The sequence below is a fragment of the Vanellus vanellus genome (assembly GCF_965231255.1).
Source record: "Vanellus vanellus genome assembly, chromosome: 5".
In the NCBI taxonomy this organism is placed as follows: domain Eukaryota; kingdom Metazoa; phylum Chordata; class Aves; order Charadriiformes; family Charadriidae; genus Vanellus; species Vanellus vanellus.
In genome coordinates this window covers 78,203,159-78,228,305 of record NC_138910.1, presented here as the reverse complement: position 1 = coordinate 78,228,305, position 25,147 = coordinate 78,203,159, and the positions used below count along the sequence as shown (strand labels likewise).

At 40.6% G+C, this 25,147-nt stretch overlaps 1 protein-coding gene across 1 annotated transcript; it reads left to right on the top strand.

Annotated features, from left to right (window-relative positions):
• Positions 1 to 151: 151 nt before the first annotated feature.
• Positions 152 to 24,069, top strand: LOC309672545 (E3 ubiquitin-protein ligase RNF170-like; the record flags this gene model as incomplete). The annotated part of the gene is made up of 7 exons (XM_082484073.1): positions 152 to 173; positions 2,950 to 3,130; positions 11,334 to 11,427; positions 17,691 to 17,799; positions 22,068 to 22,141; positions 22,629 to 22,739; positions 23,764 to 24,069. The coding sequence occupies 7 exons, from the start codon at positions 152 to 154 to the stop codon at positions 24,067 to 24,069; spliced, it is 897 nt and encodes a 298-aa protein (XP_082340199.1).
• Positions 24,070 to 25,147: the final 1,078 nt, after the last annotated feature.

Here is a 25,147-nt window from a genome sequence, read left to right as displayed (position 1 = left end):
CAGAGCAGGGTACGGAATTGCTTAAAAAAATGGTGGTGTTACATGAGGCCAAAATACCCATTCCTTTTTTGGGGGGAGGCAAAGGGTGGAAAGCACTTAAGTATGAGGCTGATGAGCAACTGTTTACCCCCTCTCCATGAGGTGGGGCAACATGCCCCCATCTGACAGCACAGGTGGGACTGTGAAGGGCTACGGCCGTTTTACCTCTCTTTAATTTATATTGTCGTTATTTTTTTCCTCCCCTCTGCCTCAGAGGCCGTTGTTAGTACTACCCAAAACCCAGCGAGCTCCAGTGTCTCCCGGGTGGCAGTCTTCACCCCACCAGAGAGGGGTGAAGGGGACCCGACAGCCGGTGGGGCACTGTGGGACTTCCCCTCCGCAGCCAGGCTGTCATCCACCATTCAGTCTCCGCAGGTGGCCCTGTAATGACTGCCTTGCACAGCCCGTCAAAAGCCACCGGACAGGCACACAGTGCATTCTTTTCACACTACGTGTTTTACTACATGGTATCTAAAATCACGGAATCACAGAGTTTTCAGAGTTGGAAGGGACCTCTAGAGATCATCTAGCCCAACTCCCCTGCTAAAGCAGGATTGCCCAGAGCACATTACTCAGGACTGCATCCAGGCGGGTCTTGAAAATCTCCAGAGAAGGGGACTCCACAACCTCCCTGGGCAGCCTGTGCCAGTGCTCTGTCACCCGAACCGTAAAGAAGTGTTTCCGTGTATTTGAACGGAACTTCCTCTGTTCTAACTTGTGCCCATTGCCCCTCATCCTGTTACTAGGAACCATTGAAAAGAGCCTGGCTCCATCCTCCTTCAACCCACCCTTTAGATACTTGTACGCCATAATAAGGTCTCCCCTCAGCCTTCTCTTCTCCAGGCTAAAGAGTCCCAGCTCTCTCAGCCTTTCCTCATAAGGCAGATGCTCCAAGCCCTTAATCATCTTAGTTGCCCTTCGCTGGACTCGCTCCAGCAGTTCCCTGTCCCTCTTGAACTGGGGAGCCCAAAACTGGACACAGTATTCCAGTTGTGGCCTCACCAGTGCAGAGTAGAGGGGGAGAATGACCTCCTTCAACCTACTGGCCACACTCTTCCCTATGTAGCCCAGGATTCCATTGGCCTTTTTGGCAACAAGGGCACATTGCTGGGTCATGGGTAATTTACTGTCTACCATGACCCCCAGATCCTTCTCCTCCGAGCTACTTCCCAGCAGGTCCGCCCCTAACCTATACTGGTGCTTTACGTTCTTCCTCCCCAGGTGCAGGACCTTGCACTTGCTTTTGTTGAACCTCATTAGGTTCTTCTCTGCCCAGCTCTCCAGCCTGTCCAGGTCACGCTGGATGGCGGCACGGCCCTCTGGGGTGTCAGCCATCCCACCCAGTTTGGTATCATCAGCAAACTTGCTGAGGATACACTCTGTGCCCTCATCCAGGTCATTAATGAATATATTAAACAAAATTGGACCAAGTATTGACCCCTGGGGGACACCACTGGTTACAGGCCTCCAACTAGACTCTGTGCCACTGACCACAACCCTCTGAGTTCTGTCCTGCAGCCAACTCTCAATCCACCTTGCTGTAGCCTCATCTAGCCCATACTTCCTCAGCTTCCTAATGAGGATGTTATGGGAGACAGTGTCAAAAGCCTTGCTAAAGTCAAGGTAGATGACATCTACGACTCTCCCCTCATCCAGCCAACCAGTTATAGCATCGTAGAAAGCTATCAGATTGGTCAAGCATGATTTACCCTTGGTAAATCCATGTTGACCACTTCCAATCACTTCCTGTTCCTCAACATGTTTGGAGATGACATCCAGAATGAGTTGCTCTGTTACCTTCCCAGGGACAGAGGTGAGACTAACCGGTCTGTAGTTCCCTGGGTCCTCCTTCTTGCCTTTTTTGAAGATCGGGTGATGTCAGCCTGGTAGGAGTACTTCTTTGTAGGAGTACTTCTTTGTTTGATCTTTTTTTGTTTCAGAAAAAAAAAAACAACAACCCACCACCAAAAGTCTTATACTTGCTTTCCTCTACTATATTTGCTTCATAGCAAAGACTTACCTTATTTGATCAGATCTTGTCTTCCATAATACTCTGCCTCAGACACTCCAGAGAAAAGCCTAAGTGCCTTACACTAAGAAGATGTGATTACTCTGTCCCTCTGCTGTTTCAGCACAAGAACTTCAGTAACTTCTCTCCAACAGCTTCTTCCAATTGATTTGAACAGGTTTTTTTGTTTGTTTTATGGCAGTTCTTGCATTGCCTGTTGTTACTGGAATATGCAGAATAGCATTAAACACACTGGTGTTAGGTCAGCCTAAGAGTGGACTAAATAACTTGAATAATAGCTGTTATAGGCATCGTATACTCTTCTTTTTTTAGCTATTTTGCTTTAAGATACATGGTTTAATTTTCTGTTACTGATTCTATTTTGACTCACAGAGATTAAAACTGTGTTAGAGGAAGCGGCAGTATTTACATGACTATTTCCCCTCATAGTGCTGTCCAGAATTGATAAAGCCTTGAGAGTGGGCTTGGATTTCTGGAAAGCTTTGACTGTTTCCTTCACCAAAAGTTCTTAAAGAGATTTGGTTGCCATGGAAGATTATGGGAAATCCTTATTAAAAATAGAATAAGGGATAAACGGTTTTTACAGTAAAATCCCACCGAGTTCTGTGCTAGGATTTGTACTGTTGAGCATGCTCCATTTAGTTTAATATTTTTGCTCTTTTATAATTTCTATTAGCTTTTGTTATTTTTTCCTTTACCACTTTTCATTTCCTCACAGTTTTTCTTTTCTGTTATTTTACGTCCTTTTCCTTCTCAGGAAGCATCGCATCCTAGCATCTCTCATTTCCTACCACCCTTTACCCAGTTTCCTCCGACCCATTTCACAGAAACATAGAATGCTGCATTTCAACTTCTTGATTTCATATGCTCTTTCTCTGCAGGATTCAACCTCTCACACGCTTGCTTTCTTTATACAGTTTCTACAGGCAACTCCTTTGTTCCTGCATTTATGCTACATAAGCTAAAGCCAGCTCCTTTCCAGGGAGCACGGAGCCAAGAGCGAGAACGCAGCCAGCAGGGCAGCGGCTTCACCAGGGTCCCATCCCACAGTACCCAAGCCAGGTGAGCAGGGCAGGTTCAGGGATGTTCAACCGTGAGTCCAGGCGAGTTCATGGTGATGAGGCAAGTACAAGGTAAAGCCCAGAAGACAACCTGCTGGTCAGGGTCAGGCCCAGTGAGGTTAACCAGAGTCAGGACAGTCCCGTGATCACTGGGCAGTTCTGAGGTCAAGCTGGGAATTCAGTCCAGAGGTCACAGTCGAGAGCAGTGGATCCACGGCCAGGCACAGGCACAACTGTGACTCTGCTGAAGGCCGAGGCTGAGAAACAGAGTGGCCCATGGGCAGAGGGTGTGGATGGAGGCAGCAGGTGAGGCCATGAAGGCCTACTAGTGCACTCAGGGCCCTGACAACATACTCTATTTCAGTGGGATCATCTTCCATACATGCAAAAACTACTGCAGAGAACAGTTTTCCACCAGAGGGCTAAAAAATGCAGACAGGAGGGAAGGGCGCAGCGTCATCGCATTCAGCCAAGGCCTAATACCTCTGTTTCAGGGTTGCTCATCGTTCAAAAGCATCCAGAAGTAATTATTCATAAGGGATGCCTGTGCTGGAAAGGTGTTACAGACTGTGGACAGTGCAGGGAGGCTGGCTGAGAGCTGTGGGAGAGACACTTGTCTGAAATAAAAGGCAGGCTGCACAGGTTTGGTAATCTGGGATTATGTTAGAAGAGACTGGCTCACTCATGCACTCCTGGCTGTTGCATCCACAGCAGACGGCTGACTCCAACTGATTGAGGGCTCACCCAGATAAACCGGTATTAGCACACAGCAAGGATCTTTCTATGGAATGTCACATTTAGTGATGTACCACATTCTACAGAGAACTGTGGTACAAATACATATGGAAAGCCGTGCAGTTATTTCACATCTTTCAAGTTGCAGCTACACAGGAGCATGTCAGGAACACCACAGCACCAGCAAGCTGTGCTTAGGGTTCAGCTGGGGAGCAGAAGTGGTAGTAAAGGGAAGCTATGTAAGTTATGTAGAGTAAGGTGGTTTGTTTTTATTTTTTGAACCATGTTGGAAATCTCTTCCTGAGCTGCAGCTCACATGACTGTCAGCAAATTCTGGGTTTGTGCCGATCAAAGTATATGACCTATATTAACATTCTAGAAACAGGGAGGACTAGCTTGGCACCTCATACCAGGACTGCAGTTCAATCTCCTGATGTCTAATGTCCACTCGTACTACATTTTAAAGTCAGGTTAAATTACTTCTCACAATAAGAACTTTTTTAAAATGTGCTCCCTCTTTTTGATAGTGCATCCCTTACCTTCTTGACAAAACATCTAACAATCTCTCAGTAAGGGGTGTCTATCTTAACAAAGAAAAAAAAAAAGAATGGCATTTGCTACAATAATTTAAATTCCTAGGTTTAAAAATAAAATCAAATTCCTATTTTTTTTTTCAATGGGACTTACATTATTATAGCCAGTAAAATGAACAATATTTAGCTCAGAAATTACTTGGTGGCTTGCTCACGAAAGCCACATATCCAGATGCTTGAGTTTTCCCATACCTTGTGTGGCTGATATGCACGTCTCTTGTAGTTTAAAAATATTCTTATTCTTGTTGGAAAATCCTGGTTTACAGGACTGCATCTAAGAGGGATTTTCTAAGCACTTGGGAGCAAAGATGTCAGGATGTAAAAATACAGAACAGTGACACTCGGTGGTTAGTTACGTAACTTGCACATTTCTCACCATTAGAAGACATGAGATGAAAAATGATCCTCAGCTTTTCATTCATATTTAGTAGCTTGACTGATGTGATTTATGGAAGTCTGCACTTCCCAAGCATCTTTAAAAAGCTGTAGAAGCATCAAATAAGTCTCATGATGTTCTGTGGCGCTGAGGCATATTTGAATTTTTCAGACGCAGAAACTAGAAACTAACCAATTGCGAAAAGGTGTGCAGTTAATTATTACACAATACAAACTGATTTGGTACCTGCTGTATTCCCCAGGCCACACGTCCCTTCACGTCCTGTCATAATCTCTTCCATCTTCCTGGCATACACAGTCCTGCTTCCTTTTGAATCAAGCTCTATATGGATTGAAAGTTGTTATATTTTCATGAAAAAGGCATTGGCTACCTGTTTATTCTCCATTTGTGGCCAATTTAGAAGTTATTATAATCAAATAAAGATTATTCAGCATAACTGAACACCTACAGATCATAAAATATGAAGGGAAAAAAAACACATCATGATTCTAACAGGAACTCACGTTATTTGACTGCTTAAGATTATCAGTATTTTGCGGTCTCATACCGGTTTGTGTTACCTGATTGCACAAGGGGCGGAACAGGCTTCCAAAAAACTGCCAGTCACTGGCAGTCAGCACTCATGGTCTTGCTTACTCCATTCTGGTGTAAGAACAGGGCAGAGTGGGGACAGGGGATGGTTTATTTCATTAGTGCTTTCCAATCTTACCATAAATTGCATTGTACAAGAGTAGCAACTCCCAGAACAGGGAGTGGTTGATGTACAGGGAAGACCTTACCATGATCTGAAAAGGAGCTGTTTGGGCACAAGATACTGGCTTACCTCCTTCCTTCTATCTTATAAAAACAGCTTAAGGAGATGAAAAAAAAAAAGGATAAAAACCGAAACAGTAAGAAGAGACAGTCCTGATGGCTGAAATACTACTGTGGTAGCTGACCACACGTTTTCAGGTCTATGCCTTCGTATGATTTTTGGTGAGGGCAGGAGGTACTGTTATTGGGGTTTTAGGTAAGGCAGGGGGGAGGTCGTAGGATGATATAGGATATATAGAGTATGTCCATATGGCACAGTTAGCCGCCACAACTGACTACTGTGCTGTATCAATGTGTCTCATGTGTTTGAAGGTGATCCCATTGCTTTTTCTCTGAAGATGTTCTACCGTGCTTTCCAGGTCAACTACGCCCTGAGGGAAATGGGAGCAATGTCATGATGATGAATGTAAAATTTTTCTCTGTGTAGCTGATGCATCTATTTTGTAAAATACTCTGAAATATTTTGTCTGGCTGTTATAGGAGGTGAAAGTCATTATAATCTGTTCATTATCAAAAGAGTAGGAATTTGGGATATTTTGTATAAAATTCAGAAAATTAATACCTTGTACAAGGGTATATTCATCAAAGGAGTCTTGTATTCAGGCTTTTGTGAAAGGTGGAAATATTTTCACATGGAATAAGCATCTTTCAAGTATTTTCACATTAGATGGAAATACTTTCATCACTTGAGGCCCTTCTTGGAAGTCATTCAACTATGAGAACACTTGCTTTTAATAAAAGACTGTTTAAGCCAGTGGGATTCCTGGAATTCCTGAGCCATTTATGCTCTTCTGTACACTTTTCTTAGCACATCTTAACTCAATGAACATTTTCTTTGATCCTCACAGACTTAATGGTGGTAAGAAATAGTCATCTCATTAAAGCCATGAAGGCTTAGACTGGCATTGCTAATCTGTCTTACAATGAATTTTGGTTTTACTGGAGTAGTTCTGGGGTTCTTGGTTACAAACTTTCAGGTATAGTTATCTTAGCCCATGTGATCAGGGAGTGTGTATATAATAAAGTACAAATGTATCTACACCTGTTACACAGAATAATAATAACACAATTTCTGTGTTATTATTTTAGTATATTTAGTTTATTATAGTAGTTTCAGGAAAAAATAGGAAGTACTTATAAAAATATTAATTAAGGTTTATCATATGTCAGTGAAGTAGGCATTGATAAACTGCAACAGATGTTACTTTAATAATATTGCTAACATAAGCTATACAGATCACATTTTAATGCAGAGAATGTTAAATTGCAAAGTGGGAATCTATTTACAAAAAAGATTGGGACCAGATCTGTGTAATTGTACCTTTTGGCTTCATACAGCAGGAGAATAAATGGTTAACATCTTTGAGGAATGCTCTACCTCAATTATTTCAGGGAAGCATCTCAGAATTGGAAAATTTTATGAACAGTAACTCGAACAGGATAAAAGATTTACACCTCTATGGCATCATTTTGCCTCACCAAGACCTCACTTGTCACTGTAACCTTCCCTCCTAACGTGCTCTCTCGCTGCCTCGGTTGTTTCTCTAACATTTGTCAATCTCGTATCTATGCTTTTCTATTTATGGCATTTTGTTTACTTTCTCACAGATATCTGCACTTCTATTTTAGTACTCCTATCTTTTTTTCAGTGAGCAAGGTCACAAGTGAAAGTGAGCTTTGGCAATACCAGTATTAGCTAGCCGACATTAATTGACATTGTGGAACTGTTTGCACTGTCATGGTACCAGCTCTTTTACAAGTTCACCTGTAATAAATATCTCCAATACAATTTCAGTTGGTGTAAGTAACAAAAAATTCAGTACTGGGATATGAACTATGACAGAGACGTATGTGTCACAAACAAATCCACATTCACACTTTCAAATCCTGTTTCCACAGGTGCATTGAAATGGCAGTGTAATGTCGTGACTTCGTTTAACTAAGGCACAGGTTTGGTAAGTGGCTTTGTGTCCCAACAAGACCATTTTGTAGATTCTGATCCGGAGAAGATCCTTGCACTAATTTACTATTGTGCACCAAATACTTCCAGTTTTCACCACAGGCTACTCCATGAGTAAGCTCACGAGCATGTTCTTTTCGGGATCAGGGTAATCACAAACTTAATTTCCAAAAAGAAGTAATCCCTTTAGATTGATTCTATGCCAGGGTACTGGTATATAGTCTTGTACAGAAAAACTAATTATAGCAATATCTCTAATCTCTCTAACCACAAAATAATTTTCAAAACTGTATGTTCCATTGTACCTATTATATACCATTATCATTTTATTCAGAAACATTATCATCGGTATACAAAGTTCACTGAATAAAATGTTAATAACTTGTTCATTTCCATTATTTGTAAGTTGAAAATTAACAACTAAGTTATGAAAGATTAGCCCTTTCTCAACATCTGTAAGTTGGTGTGAAAAATTACTAAAATACATGTTTTTGAGTATTCAAATAATATTCTCTAGTTGAAGAAGAAAAGCCTGTGTTCAAAATGAGGAACGCTAGGTGAAAATGTTGTAAGCTATCACTTGCTATTAAATAATACAGAAATGTCTAAACCCCAGCCATAGTTAAACAGAGTAGGAGAGCTGTAGTATGTAAAGCGTAAGATTAATTGTTCTGATACTGCAACATTTATATATAGAATTAGCCATGTAGCATGCACTTGCCAAAACTGAGATTAGATTTCCCATCATTTTTATATCAGTTATTTTTCTTTTTTTTTTTCCTTTGAAAATAAGCTTCGATTTGCCTAAAAATTTTGAGTGCATTTTCTTTCATATTTTAAGGTTTTCTTGATACAGCATATTCCAAAGAGTGGAAGCCAACTCCTACAGCAGGGGGGTCGAGCCTCTTTTTAACAGATTGCTCACTCTAAGCAGTGCCAAGGAGGTTACAGTTATTTTTATTGGCATCTCTGAGAGAATTGCATTTTGCACTTGCATATTTTTTTTAGCTAAAAGCTACAATTGTCTGATTCTACTAGCTGTTCACCGATGTTTCCATTTAAAGAGATTTTTCTCCCGCTTTCCTGATGCTCAGGCCGACAGCTGGTCTGACACATTTTGCTCTTGTGCAGGAACCAGGTTCACAGTGGTTCTGATAGCTTAGCTCCTCATTTTAGGAGAACACTGTAAAGCCTGCCTACATCGCCAGCAGCCAGCAGCCACCACTCTTACATCCCAGGATGGAATTTGGCCACAGCTGGGACACACTGAGTCTTCCTAATGCAAAACTCCATCTCAGCTGAACCCGCCCTGTTTTGTGTCAAATGCCATTACGTAGGCACGGCTCCAAAACACTGCCAGGAAGCGTTATTTCACATCTTTATACTTCTCAGTCCCATCTTTGTACTTCTGAGTCCCAATTTTTGGTTAGGTAGGCTTTTGTGGGGTAGAATAAGAAACTTTATTTGCAAAATTGGGAATTAATAATGCAATAATATGCGTGGATGGCATGAACAGACCTATTGGCTTCAACGATGCTATTCTACTATGCAAAATAACTCGGGCACATAAGTGTTTGACAGCTCAAACTCCAAAGCCGAAATGACAAGCTTATGATCAGTAAACAGTAATAACTTGCACTGTAGTTGTGCTTTAAGGCCTCCACCAAAGATCTAGGACCAAAAAAGCCCAACCTACAATTAGACAAAATGGGTCCAGGATTGCAACTTTGAGGCATGTACTGGGATCAAAAATGTTCGCAAAATAATTGGAATGGCTGGCCATGGGCAATCAGTTTTTTTCTGATTTAATGTATAGATTCGTAGAGGTTTAAGAGATTTTCTTGTGTCCATTATCTTTCTCAAAATGTTCTGGAGCTATGTGAGGGCAACCTTGCTATTATTTAACAGCCTTTCTCTGGCAAACAAGTATGGTCAAATTCAATGAGTCAAGCCTAATAAAATCTCTGTTTCTCTGCTAAAGACTGGGCGCTGAGTGAAAGTGTGAGAAGAGTGCAGATTCCTTGCTGTCCTGCATCTAGCTGTGCCCCCGGGTGGGGAGAAGTGCTTTCAACTGTAATGGTAACTGAGCAATAATAGGTTTAGAGTGACATATAAAAATGGAACCAAAATCCTGCTTATGCAGAATTTAGCATCCAGTTTCCAAGGCCAGTATGGCTGTTTGGCAAGGGCATAAATGCCTGCAAAAGAGCTATAGCACTATGCATACAGCCCCTAGCAAGTAAAAGGAAATTCTTCTGGGCTTATTTCACCTTTACAAAATGTCTGTAATCTTTTTGCTGCTATTTAGTTAGAGGATGTTTCACCTCTGTATTAAAACCATTCGGATCTTTTTTTTGAATTAGTGCTAACCAAATGCTGGAGCGGCGTAGCTAAAATAGATATAATGTGTTCAAAACGATTTTCCAGTGTATAAACATTCCTGTCTAAAAATCACAGGAATAACTGACATCCTTGTTAGCAGCCTTTATGAATTTAACGTGTTGAGCAGAGTAGTTGGGGAAAGGTTGGAGAGAAAGAGCTGTCCTCAGATAGTTGGGGAGTCCACTATACTAGAAGAGCCTGGAGAGGATGCCATGGCTTACACCGTGTCAGTTCTCTGGATGACGAAACAGCTCCAGCTTCTGCATCTGTCAGTCTGGCACCTTTAATAAGTAATTAAATGACACTGTAGATTTGTATACATACTTGGATAAATAATAAGTGACAGCTATCACACTGGCATGCGAGCACGCCTGCATACCCAGGGCAGGAAATCGCATACACTATTTCATTTGTTGCCAATTTATCTGTAACAAAGTGAGGAAGATGCCCTGGGGACTGGTGACTAACAAGGAGCATTGTTTATGCTACAAATCCCATCCGGTTATTAGTCTTTGAAAAGTGCTTTGTTTAGCTTATCAGTGCTTCAGCAGGAATGCCAAGGGCATTATTTTTGTCCTAAGTGTGTTTTTATTCCAATATTACCGACTCCCACTCCACTCCTCTGTAAGAGGTTATGTGTTACCTGAGGGCTGAAAACCAGGCATGTGCTTCAATGCCTTGTTGAATCAGGATCAGGATGGTTAACACTGCACAAACCCAAGCCATTAACAGGTTTCCTCTTTAATTTTGCTGCACTGAAAGGGAGAACAATCTTTACAGAAATCAAGCCTTCCTTAAGGACCACAGAGCATGACAAAGAATAAATACCTTACGAAGTATATGTGCCTATCAATTAAAATGATTTTAGTGTCTTAGACTTTCTGATAAATTCTAAACTTTACTTGATTAATTGGACAATATTGTGTTACACAATCCAATTCTGCAGTTATGCAATTACAGAGTATCACAAGTGTCTGGCAAGTTTTAAGCCTGTTTCACAACGGTACCGATAAGCTGCTACTCTATCAGATGATCAAAATACCTGTAGTGTGCCCTTGATCAAGTTAATATTTAAAAATAGCAATGCATTTTTTTTTATTAGATTCAGTTATCTTAAATAATGTTAAACATCTTTGGGTGGGGAGAAGATTTATTTAGATGTTTTAGAAAGGGAGGGCTGGGTTTTTCTTGTTTTGTCCTGGGTTTTTTAGCAGATTTGCTTTATTTGAGGGGGGAAAAAACCCACCACATTTCTTTCATAACCATAATTTAGAAAACCTGACAGACCCTTGCCATTGGGCAATTTAGTTAATAATTCACAAAGATGCATAGCTGGCCTTAATGAACGATTCCACACCAACACTGTCAGCGGGTGTAACTTACTCAGCTCCTCTCAAACATTTCTGGAAAGAGGAATGGTAAGCCCAACTTTACATAGGTCTTCTGAACCACGGTAGGAAGTGTTCATTAGAATGATTATGAATAAATAATTGAAGTATTTATTTATACTTTTAATATTAGATTACTTGTGGAAAATTTGCATGAATCAGTTCTTCCTTTTAAAATATGCCATATTTTAAATTTGCTTGTGATTAGGTTAAATATGTACCATCAAATAATGAGCTGTCCAGTGTATACTCCCTGATCATCTCCATTGGCCTCATAATTGAGACACAGAGCAGCTGCTCCCCTGTCAAAGGAATCTGACCAAGAGGTCACAGAGTATCATGCCTTCCTAACAAGTTTCAAACTCAAAGCAAGGTCTATTTTACTTCTAAATAATGGCAAAAGTTTGTTAGCACTCGAATCTGCTAAGTGGTCTTTAAACTTTAATTCCTTCTCTTCAAACCTGCTGATGAGAATGGACTCATCACTGATGCTTTAAAACTAAATTTCCTTGTGGTAAAACTGAAAGATGTTGTGAGCTGAGCTGTGTCACAGAGATAAACGTTTATACCCAGGAGCTTCTGGATGCATAATCAACAATCTGATCACTACATCACGCCTTTCTTTTGCATGCAAGTATTAAAAATGTATAAAATCTAGTGGCTGTGCTTTAGTACAGCAGGCTTGATTTTGCAGAGTTCTTCTAGAACTATTTTCTGAAATGCTCAGCTTTCATCTTAAGCCAAAAGATGTGTCGGGATTTGAAAAGATCTCCTTTTTCTCAAAAATCTGACTGTCACATAGGGAACTTCTGGGTTGGAACAGTTTCAGAGCCTGGCCCCTGATGAGGTACTGACATGGAGAATTCTTTTGCAAATCTGACCCTGAAAGCAATTAACACCTGGGGCGCTCACTGAGAAAGTAATGTTATCATAAGGACCTGATTTTAGAAAAGCTTAAAATTGTGTTTAAAAATAAACATGTAAACTTCCCATGGTCTTCACCAGCAAGCAAATTTAACATTTGACTCTACATCATCATCCATTGCAACCACTGTAATTTTAATGTAAGTCTTCAAAAGCCATTTGTGCCATATATGAGCGTGTATGTCACAGGACATTCAACTTACTATCTTCTTGCTAGTTCGTGAAAGTGGGGGGGTCATTTTCCCTATTTTTATATAGGCCATCACTTTTTGTCATTCGCTAGTTCAGGCACTTGGGTCTGGTGAAAACTGCTGATGTTCTCCATTGGTTTGGTGATGAGGGTTTTCTCACTGGATATGGGGATTGAATGTCTTTGGTCTGTGAAAGCACGATGCCAGTGTGCCCTACGTGGGTGAAAGCTTTCACCACTGAAAATTACTTAAAAGGTGACCAGTGCTGCTCCTGGAAAATGCTGAGCCCTGCCCCATTCTTTCAAAGGATACTCCTGCGCACTTGAGAGGCTGCTGGGTCCCCAGGCTTCACAACGTGATGGGGTTTTCCTTGCAAATGGTGAGCGTTTAGACATAACCTACGTGTTTAGTATTACTGTTGGCTAGTGGTGGGCATCTCCAGTGCTTGGCCTGGGTGATTTGGGTGTAATCTTACATGTCTCACTCTCTCTTTGTGCTGTATAAGGTGCTCGGGAGTCTAACTCTGGACTAGGGAACTTATAGTGGGGGAGATACACAAAAGATAGGTATTGTGGCAGTTAAAATTTGAGGTGGCAGAGTTAAGGCTTTCTCTGGATCTTTGGATTCTATGTTTGTTTTTCAGAATAATTTGCTTGCATGGTTTGTTTCTTTTTTTTTCCCATTTCTTCCAAATGAAGTGAGTTGACTTCTCATGGACAATACATTTAACCTTCCCATTCTGGCTGTAGTGTGATTGCCAAGAACATATGGGCTAAACCACCAATATTTTAGGGCTTTTAAAGATGAATTTTAAACAAAAGCTAACATTAGGTGTTCCAAATAGTACTAAGAAAATTGTACAGAAAATCTTGACTTGGGTTTCATCGTTCATATAACATACTGGGAGCACTGTCGTTGTAAAGGAGGAGGAATTCTTGAGCTGTCTTTGACAGCTGTCTCTGTCTCTTAGACTTGGGAACAGTCTGACTTCAGACCTCACCAGGGTGAGCAGTATGAATCCTGAAATAACTTCCAAACTTGGTTTTCTGTGCTAGACTTTGTGGCGCTCCCTAATTTGATTGCAGCTAATCAGGTTACTAGAACGTGATGCTTCTGGTGACAAATGGTGCAAGTTTGCCCCACTTCCCCCAAAGCAGAGATGTTCCTGGCACAGGGGCATAATTTCCATATGCTACATAGAAAACTACTTTCATAGTCCCCTTTTTATTCATCAAAGCTGCTTTACAGTATAAGTATGGCATTGTCCAGGCCTGGGATTTTCAAAGGTGAGATAGGCACCAAGATCCAAACACAATACCATGAAATAGTAGCTTTTATGGGCACTCTCAAAGTTTCCAGCCTAAAATGTTAACAGGAATGACAATTTTAATTACTGTTTGTAATTACATGTAAAACTATTGTATGAGAGGAAGCTGCCTAAAAATCTGCCGTTACAGGGAAAGTCACGCTAAATATTTTATTTTGTTAAGATGATTTAATGCCATCAAAAATGCACAGCCTCATGACACAAAATACTAACTGCCATAATCGCTACTTCAATCTCTAATTCAATCTGCTAGTTCAAATGTTCAAAGGCTGGCTCAAGATTTTGGAAGGGGTAAATTAATTCTGGCAGACTTATAGCTATGTCAGATATCATCTGTCGTCTCTTTCTATCAGATCCAGCTGGGCGGTCCCCTTGTAACTAGGATAAAGCCGACTCGAACACCATTTTGAGTGCTTGGACTAAATAAATCAGAAATTTGATTATGGGCACATAATCTATTAAAAATAAATGAAAGATTTGGCATGCTTTTCCTAGCCTGTCTACTCAGGACAAGACTAAGCCACTGATAACTTTGCTCAAGGTGACTCCCAGTCTCTTTTTCCCCCAAAATGCTCTATTGATGGATATACCAGGTCAAACCAGGGCCATCTTGCCCTTTCCGTGGCAACAGATGCCTACAGAAGAAAAAAGAAACATTAATGATGCTTCCCCAGAATACTCTCTCATTCTGTAGCAATTTATGGTTCAGGAACTTCCTCAGTCAAGGTACCACCTTTGCATTTAATAGTACTTGATGCCCAGTACCTGTTGAACTCAGAAATTTCTTGCATCCATAACAAGACCGGCCCCTGCTTCATTGTAAATGTAAAGAACTGCCTATTATTTTTCCTCAGAATTTGCCACCTGTTAGTCATACTGCCAGAGCTGGTCGAATTTCCCACCTTGCTTCATGCAGTAAGACAGAGGTTACAAGAAGATAAAAAATGCTGTTTCATGGTACCGAGTATGAATAATTTTTCTTCATCGTATACGTGCAGGTATTCTTCACCTCATGTCATTAGTATAGGATCATTGCCTGGCTCTTTGCTTTAATTCATAGAGTCCTAACTCTAACTCAAATACTCTGAGAGCATTTTCAAGGTGTCATCAGCAACTTGCCCTCAGCTGGCGAGTTTCCAGCCCCTTCGTGTGGTAGCTTACCTCAGCAGCCAGGACCGGTATCATACGACAACACAGCAACATTCAATTTTCCCAGTTTCTGAACTGCACAAACTCTATTTCTGCAGACTCGCTCATTAAGCCAGCAGAAGATGAGTCACCTGGAAAAAAAAACTATAATCATTTGTCCCCTAGGAGTCATATAGTAAGTTAATTATTGTACAACACATTCTAATACAAAATACATGAGAAGTTTCAACTTGCTGAGGTTGCAGAGGGCAAGAGAGCTTTTCAAAATTTCCATGGGTTATGGTCTGGGAATGCTGGGTTTCCCTTGACTCAGTATCTATTGCATAATCAGAAACACATTTGGTTCCCTTTGTTGTATGAGACAAAGCTGAAGAAATGTGTGTGTTACTACTTTGCAAAAATAAAGAGTAGATACCTAATCAGCTTTGGTAATGTATGCAGTGTTTATAAACACAACTGCTCTGGGGCAGTTTCTCAGCTGACAAAAATGATTACAGCTTCTATCAGTTGAAATAATGTTCTTCTGAATCTGCAAATTCCCCATCGGTATTGCAGGGAAAGTCAAAATATAGGAAAGTGATGGGCCATATGGATCTTAGGTAGAATTGTGTTAAAACCTGCTTGCCTGGAGTTCACCTGTCAGTGTGACAGTGGACTTGAATGTGATCACTGTTGTGTTTTGGTTGTTCATATCCAGGCATCCCAGCTTTGATGGGCTATTGTACGGGGGTTGTCTCAGCAGGAGATAATCTTATCAGTACGTAAGAGAGGAAAACCTGAAAACAATGTAAACACCTTCGGCATCTTTTTTTTTTTTTTTCTGTTGAGAATCAGAAACAAATATATCTATAACTTTACAAACCGTAAAGGAGAAAGACTTTTTCCAGCAGCTACGGCACGTTGTTCCAAAAACCTCCGGTTCTTATTTACAGATCCTCATTATAGGAAGGAAAGACTAGTATTAAAGGTGCTGATTTAATATTACTAATTTGGTGAACTCTTAATTTTAGCCATGGCTCTAGCAAGAGACCTGGTTTTCTGCTCATTCCTTTGGCAGACCTATCTGATGACCTCTCCCTTCTTTCTTTGAATTATTACATTAGAAAAATCAATTACTTAAATAAAAATATTTGTCTGTTGTCAAATGAGCTTGAATCTTCACAATCACTCAGGATCTGCCAGTATTTGACATGCAAAATATAGAAGCTATTCAATTTTCTCTTTATCAAAACTTCTATAAATAAGTCAAATACTTGGAAGTGTATTCATTGATCCATCATGTAGACAGGAGCCAATCAGGTATTTGAAAAACAAATAAGCAACTCAAATTGGGCACCAAGGGACAGCAAGCATACAGTGATACGGTAATCCCAAAGTATACCATCATCTCAGCTGAATGCCTTACTTCAGGAATGCCCATTCCATATAAAGCTGGACCTCTGTGGTCATTAAGAAACATGTGAAGTTCATCATTTTTTGATCAAAAGACTGTAATTGGCTGTAATTGATGTCATATCCTGTTGAACCTCGCTAAACACGTGTAGGCAGTGGAGGAGAGTCAATAACCTTCAATACTCTGCCTTAAAGTGGAGGAACTTCCTTGGAAGCTCCCTCCCCATTTCAGAAGCGCTCCTCTGTTCCTGGGACTGATAGAAACATTGAAATAACTTTATCTTGATAAAGAAAGGATGCTAATCACATTATTTTTACATTTTCTTCAAAGACTGATCTCATTGTGGTTATGGCAATCAAACAAACGGGCAGGTGTCCCTTTCTCCATGGTGAGCTAAGATGAAGTAGGCAGGTCCATCATCCATCACAGATTATCTAACACATTATAATAAAGGTAGCAGAAACTTTCAATGTGGTAAGGAATCAATATCAAGTTAGCATTATGTTTTTTTATCTCCCACTCTATCAAACAATCTTGGCACAGATTAATATACTGCCAAATTGATTTTTACTGCTTTCAGGCAATGAATCATGAGCAAAGACTGGAAGACCAACATACATCCTTCAGCCTTTCCCCTACAGAAATATTATAATACAAATGTGCTTCAAAATGCATCTTTAGCATTTCAGAGGCTTACAAAATTCTGATCTTCCTACTCTAAAAACAAAGGTCAATATTATTCTTAATTGTAGACTTTGCTAAGCAAAGGGAAGGATTGTTTGGAAGCAATTTATTTGCTTAAATAAAGGAGTCTTTGCTACGTGGCCTACGGTACACACTAAGGATATCATTCTGCCACCCAAGGACAGCAGTGAAAGCACCAGATTTTATTTCAGTACATTTAAGTGATAGACATGACTACAAAGGAGGAGGAAAAAGATCCAAAAGCTACTGAGGCAGACTTCAGGTGCTGTTTGACTAATAATGACAGCTAGAGAAGCCAGTTGTTCAAACTCAACTGGCTTTCAAAACATAAATCTTATCCAGTGGTGTGTGGCTGTATCACTAGAAGCAGAAACATGGCATCGTGATCCGACCTCTGACACTGGTCCTTTCCGTAGGATTACACAAAGCACTTCATTCCTGCGTGCCTAACTTTCATTATCTGCTAAGGTAACAATTAGTCATGTGGGACATCTATACTTAGTTTCTGTGACTCTCTGCTAATCATAGGAAATTACTATTAATTAACTAAATATGTCAATCACAATACTAAGTTATTGAAGACTCTCTACTACTTCTCTTCCAGGAATCACTCCAAATTGGGCAACCTAGTAATCACAGTGACTTCAGCTGCCCCATCTGTCTCCAGACAGCTACCTTCCCAGTGGAAACCAACTGCGGACATTTATTCTGTGGTAAGTTTTCTGTATTGGCAGTGCAGTGCTTTTACAGGCTACTAAATGCAGCACACTTCTTACAGAGATCTACAGTCCTGTGAAAGGACCAGGACCAAGCCCCTAATGTAAATTCTCTCACTACAAGCAGGAGAAATCCCATCTTCATATCCCCCCACCAAAAGTCTTAAGACAACAAGAGGTAACAGGTCATTTTGCAGGATACTGTTAAGTTAAAACAGAAACTCATGGAATGGGCACAATGTGCAGAAAACCACACAATTTGTATTCAACTATGCAGAAAAAAACTTACAAAAATCAACAGTCTAATAATCATACAGTTCGTAACTGTAAAAGTCTTATCTTCAAGCCTGAACTCACTTCTGGGTAGACAGCTTGTCTTTTTATATGTCAATACTCAACAGCATAAAAATCCAGCCATCCCATAACATTGATTCTGATTGTATTTATATTGGTGAAAATTAGGAGTAAACCACCATGGTTTCAGGTCTGATTCAGTTCCACAGACTTGCTTCCCATGTGAAACAATTGCCTAAAATAAAGCAGAAGGGATCTAGAGGAAGAAGGCGTAACTACCTTGTAGTCCTGCAAAAACTTTCTAAACAAAAAAGATTAGTCGAAGATACATATTAATTCAAAAAAGTTAGTTTCTAGTCTTCTTTTAATCTGTTTATCTTTTTTTAAGTAAATCCATATGGTCATTTAGGGAAAAAGTGTTCAAAGACATCTCATCACAATGGATGCTCAGTAACTGTTTATTCCAGCCCAGGATCTGTCTTAACAGGAAAGGGACAGATCCAGATTTAGAGGCTCCTTCTGTTGAGGCTGCCCCTGGTGTGTTCTTCTGTCCTCACCCAGTGCACTTATAGTCACTGGATAATCTAAGTAAAAACATAACTCTGTAGATAAATGTGTCTGCTAAATGCCTTCTTTGAGGCTGCTAAACCATGTGGTTAGGATTACAAGATTTAAATAATTTTTCAAAGGGAATACAAGGATGAAGCACAGAACAGTGGAGGGAGTATGTTCATAATTGCCTTTATAAAAGGGAATTTCAGGATATTTAAATCCCACATTATGTACCCTAGAGCCAGTGTGAGCTTTGCACCTGCTTTGAAAGGCAGCAGGATAAGGCCACCAGCATACTCGGACTGAACATTATTTCTCTCAGACCTCTGAGATACATCGTCCAGTGAATTTACAGGTGAGGTTTACAGCCTCACTGCCCCAGCTGCTTATCAGGTTCCCTGCTGTCATCCCCACAGCAGAGCTGGCAGAAGAGGCTGATGAGGCTGAAACTGCCCATGAAGGTACTGCAGTGCTCCTGTGCAGCATGAGATCAGTAATCTCTGGCAGAGGGGCAGGCAGGCGGCCGGAGGCGGTAATATCTGATACTGCAGCAGCAAGACTCATCAGAAGACACTGGTCAGAACCATAAAGCTCCTTTCTACTGCTCTGGCATTTTACAGAGACCTTAAAGCAACTGCAAGTTATATTTACAACCTATTTACACTTTTTTTCACCATGTCAGAGTGTTATAAATGAGAACAAGGGACTGTGTTGTTAATGCTGGTGCAATAAAAGCACAATTTTATCTTTAGGAAGTGTCATTTTTCTCTAGATTGAAACGATGCTCACACAGCACAACTCCTCATCACCACTGCCACTATCTCCATCCTCTGAAACCACAACAAATCAGTGGATCGCCAACAGGGAGGGATGCTTTGTAGGGCTCATCTACCTCACAAGTAACACCACTTAATACTTTAGGTTGTTTCATGTTTTTATAGCGTTGTTTTATAACATACAGGAAAAGGATGCTTTGAATATAACTCACACCAGGACAAACAGTAAGCATATGGCCTCAAAACATGTTTCAAATAATGTCACAGAAGTTACAGTTTCAAGTACAAACATAGACATAACAACACAGATCATCAGCTTTCCTCTTTCTCTGGCCTGGTTAATTTTCCCTTTTCCATCTGTGAATATGACATAATGATACGGACTTTGTTTTTATTTTATTTTGAGATCTGCAGAGGAGAAGTACCATACACAAACTTGGTATATATTGTTATCGTTCACTGTATATATTTAGCTAGGCTTTACTTTCCTCAAGTACATCATCGTTTACACTCTGAGGCATTGATTCCAGTGCAATGCATTATATATGTTATGACTATGTTTATATAGTAGAAGCGGCCTCTGTAACGTGTCTGTTTTTCATGTCTTAAACCAATAAAACTTTACATTGGGCTTATCAAAACCATTCTGCGCAGATCTAAGTCTGTTGTGACTGAAATCAGTAATAAAACTTCTCTTGATGCCCTGTGGAACAGAGCTAAGGCAACGCTGAGCTCTCTTAATAAATTCCACTCTGGTTAAAGTTTTATTTAAAAAATGTGGTCAACCCAGAGCTTTTAAAGAAGATTAATGTGGACTTATAAAAAATGTCTGATTTTATTATTAGTAGTAATTCATACAGTTTGTCCTGAAGTTTTCCTTTTCAGCTTCAGTTTGAACCATATGTTCAGGAAGTTCAACTGAAAAGCGATCCTTGAGCAGTATTATTTTTTTCTAATTAACAATAACCACAGAGGTATTTTAGAGAAACTTACGGACTCCCTCAGAAGGTTCTGTAGCAGGCTGGATTAAACCAGGATTTTGTCTATTTTATGAAAAATGCACCGAAGCACAAGTAGGTCAACTTCAGAGGAATCCTTCCTTTCCTGTTTTACTAAACAAAGGCTTCTGCATGCAGCAAATTTTAATTTCCACAGGGTTCTTTTTTGAAAGCCCTTGAACTGTGAGATCCATCAGTGCCCCATTGCCATCACTGACAATGAGCAATACAGCCGTGTGGATCACGATACAGGATCTGGACCCAGAGGGTCAATGCAGTTCCTGAGGTCAGGCATGATGCGAGACAAATGCCGAAGTTCGAGTGAAAGCTGGAAGCTGGCTGCCAGACTGAGTTTATACCTACCGCACGGGGATTTAGGTATAAACACAACCATGTGCCCAGCCAACTGGTCTGTACACACACACAAAATAGAAGAGTCATAAAGAAAAGCCCTGCACTCAAATGAAAACAAAAGTAAAAAGCACAAATCAGAGCAAAGTTCATAAAAAGCATCTTTGGGCCAAATTTAACATCCCTACTATACAGGATATAACTGACAGCATCATGAACATCTTTATACTTGTTTTCAAGCACACTGCACTGAGGGCTCCTGAAGACTTCTTGTTATAATAGTGCTTACAAGAAACTACTTGCTGGTTGTTCTTGAGAATAAAGAGCATTGTTCAATTCAATAGAACAATTCCATCAAAATGGCAACACTGCATTCTGCTTCTGTTTTCACTGGGGTCCTTGTCAAATCTGATCCGTTTAAATGTTGAGAGATTTTTTTTTCCCTGACCTGTCACACTGCACACTGCGCCTGGGAGCTGAGAGTCAAGCTGTGCTGCTTCTGATTAGATGCTATTTATGCTTTGCTGTTTTTGCTGTTCGTGCCAGCACGGACATTGATGTATGTCAACCAGTGCTGTCAGTTATACGTGCAGTCTCATCTTATTGTCCTCAGACTCAGCCCTCTTTCACACCTGAGACCTTAGCATAAGAAGAGACGACGGTATATTTGGAAACCAGCAGTTGTCTGGGTAAGAAGAGCCAAAAAGAATGCAGCAACGCGCTCTTCTAGAGCTGTGCAGTTCCAGGAGGGTAACAGAGTTGAAATATAGTAAGAGAAAGAAAAAAAAGCAGACAAAATAGCCCAATGTATGATACTATATCAGCAAGATGTGTGTTGTGCCACCAGAAGCCTGAATCACCAGGCTGTCCCTTGGCTGTGCGCGTTAGTTTATTTGGGATAACTGGCCCTCGTAACCCTTTAAAGCCATACTAGCGCTGGAGGAACTCCACCTTTATGCAGCTGCACTGCTTCTGTCCACAGCAGCCAACACTGTCTCTGAAGGGTACCTGTATTCCTGAGTGCTTCAACCACAGTCAGGGGAGCTTCAGGAATGATGCTATCCACAGGAAAACAAACTGGATGAAAGTGTCTCTTAGGAGGTCCATGTATCTGTGGGTATACCAGTGTAGAAGAGCTTATTAAAATGAAAGCAAAGAATTACAGAATTATATTCCTTTTTACAGTCAGTGGTAGAAAGAGGATTTATTAATTCTGATAACTTCCTTGTAAACATTAAATATCCTTAAATATATTTCCTGTATCTTAATTTATATTTCTTTTTGTTTCTGGTAGGTTCCTGTCTGATCACATACTGGAAACATAGTCCCTGGTTAGCAGCGATAACCTGCCCTCTCTGCAGACAAAAGGTAAGACTTTCCTCCCTTGTACACATGTGCATTACGAGACATACAAAATGACAAGCTTGAGCTCTTGGGATCAGCTTTATTTATCCTCTAATTTTCCGTAGCATTTCAAAACCCACTTAGACTTGAATGACCCTGCAGCCATTTGCATTTATCATTTGACACATGTCATATCAGGCAACTCTGTGAAATATTAAACAGCCCTCCAGCATTTTACTTTTGTATAGTTTATTGAATCTCTGGGATAACATTCCATAAAAGCAATATGGAAGTTCCTAATCTCATCTGACCCCAGTCAGAGGCTGCCTGTTGTAGTGGAAGGTTGGATGCAGGTTATAAAAGGAAAATTTTCTTGCTATTGTGGAACTGCTGGAGCTGGACAAAGCTCCAGTTGCAAGAGAGAGACTACGGAGAGACACGTACAACAGAACGTCTCCTTTATACTGGAGACTAAAATACACCACACTAATGCCAATCGTTTCTCATTAAGGTGATTCTTCTGGATAATGTCTCTTGTGAAAAGCAACAAGATCAGCCAAGTAAACAAATTGTACACGATATTAGAGATTACAACAGGCGTTTCTCAGGGCAACCTCGACCTGTAAGTATTTATAAATCTACATTTACTTACTTAGTAGTGCATAACACATAGAGGATGGAAAGAGACCCAGCAGTGAAAACTAGTTTGTATCATGATGTGAATTACCTTTCCACACACTCATGGGCAATATCATAGTGGAAGCGTTACCATCCACTGCTGGGCCCAGCACCTTCTAGTAAAGGTGCTGCTCAGAGTTCCTCACTCAGAGGAGTCGTCCTGGTGGGAAGGAGAAAGCGGTGTGGGATGAAATACAGGAAGCAAAGCACAACTAGAGGTGGTCAGGCTGGAACTTTCAAATATGAACTCAGATTTTAACTCCAGGATTTTAACTTGCCTCTAAAATTTCAAATCAGATTCCAGCTGAGAAAGCAGTTGCTTTTTTCCCCAGGTATTGCCAAATTCAAACAGCCCACACTGGCTCTGCACTGTCTTAAAGCTGGAATCCCAGCTGGTACAGAGACGTGACAGGCAGCGGAAACGATGCGAAAGATGAGGGCTGAAGGCACAAGTGAGGCCCATTCTTGACAGGGTGTAGAATATCACCAAAGCAAATCTTCCTCTCCTGTCACATCCTGGTAGGGGGCCTGAAAGGACTGTGGAGTCTGTTTCAATCTACGGACTAAACTAAGCACTGAATATTACTTTTTAACCCAACAAACTAGCATTAACGAAGAGGAATAATCACTCAGTCCTATGTTTCCTGTCCACTTGAGGCCTCATCTTCAAGAATTCACAGTCCACACTTCCTGACAGATTTTAAAGACAGACATATACTCATTGCAGTTTCCCAAAGGATTCAATGTCAAGCATAACACTTTCTTTTCGAAGTGCTGGGGGAGCAGGGATTCCTTTTAGAAGTGTGCCTCCAGGTACTGCAAAATAATTGAACAGTGTAGGTGGATTTGCACAGCACAGAAAGTTTCTGCATTCAAGAGATCTGAATCTAAAAGTGCTCGAGACACATTGAACTGAATGAACTACATGCAGCATAACGCAAAATAACCTAACTTATCTGAATATTTAGTTTGCAGATTACCTTTATGACATGCCGTTATTCCTGACTCTTGCCTTGCGAGGAATCTTCACCTGGGGTGGTCTCGTATGGATTTTTTTCCTCAGAGTTGCTGTTTGCTCCTTTGGAACAATCATATGCTTGTCTTCTCCATTTGACACGAAGCCCGGGCCTCTCTGTAGGACGCTTGGAACAGCTGATGACATGGTGGTTGTTTCCCTTCTTCTAATTTGCATGATAAACATTTGTCAGCAAATTGCATCTAATGGGGTAAATATGGCAAGGTCTGCAGCTCAGAGCATGCTGTCAGAGTCCTGACTGACTCAAACTTGGATTCCTTGGTCAAACTTCATCAAGCGATGACAGGCTTCTCTTTGATTCGGGGCAGCGTGTGATGGATTTGTCATTCTGCTGCTGACAAAGGCTGAAGCAGGGCTCAGCAATACTCGGCACGGCCAAATGATTCGGTGCGCGAGCCCTCCGGCGGCTGGTTGTACACCCCACCGTACGTTTGCTCGACTCTTTCACTCTGCACTTTTCTGTAACTCCTCTTCATACAAAGGGCCCAAATTGAAAATGCCTAAAGCTATGAAAAGTGCCTAAAATTACAATGCCAGACAACTTGCAGTTGAAGAATTTTAGAACTCTTGAGCTTTAACATTTTACATCTCGGCTCAATTTCAGTAAAATTTTAATTTGAGAACTTAGCAAACGGGACAATTTGCTAAATCTTGTCTAACACAAGGAATGTTAGATAGTATCACTACAAAATCTTGTATCAGTGCTTTGTGTTATTACAGCTGATTACACATCTGCTGGAAAACAGATTTTTTACAGCTCTGCAATGAGTACAGTCCTGATTTAAAAATGGATAATATGAGACTGGTAGTAACACTGGCTTGGAACAAAAATATAACGATAAAGTAGAGTATTACAAGGGGAGAAAAGCATTAAAAGATCGTGTAAGAAATGTGAACAAATCTGCGTAACTATTCCGTGTAAGCCTATGTGCAAGGTACACAGCTTTCTTGAACTCAGTGCATCTGAGCTTTAACAAAGTTAGCACAACTGTTGTTTCCTTTCTAGACTTCATACACTCCTTGTGATTTCCTTGTAAATCTTGGTACCAGTTCAGCTGGAGAGATCAAGGCCAAGTTTAGGATGATGATATAAATAGCAGGAAGTTTACAGAAAGTTTCCCAAAGTTGGAGTGTGTTTGTGCATGTCTGTTTGTGCTGAGCTGCAAAGAGTTAAAAGTGCTAAAAAGGACAACCCTCCACGCCTGTCCCTGTGTAATCTGTACATTTGCTATGTATTTGGAGTCAGTGGACTTCATTTTTACAGATGAATTGTATATTAAAACAGATGTATTAAAATTTATGAATATTTATTGTTC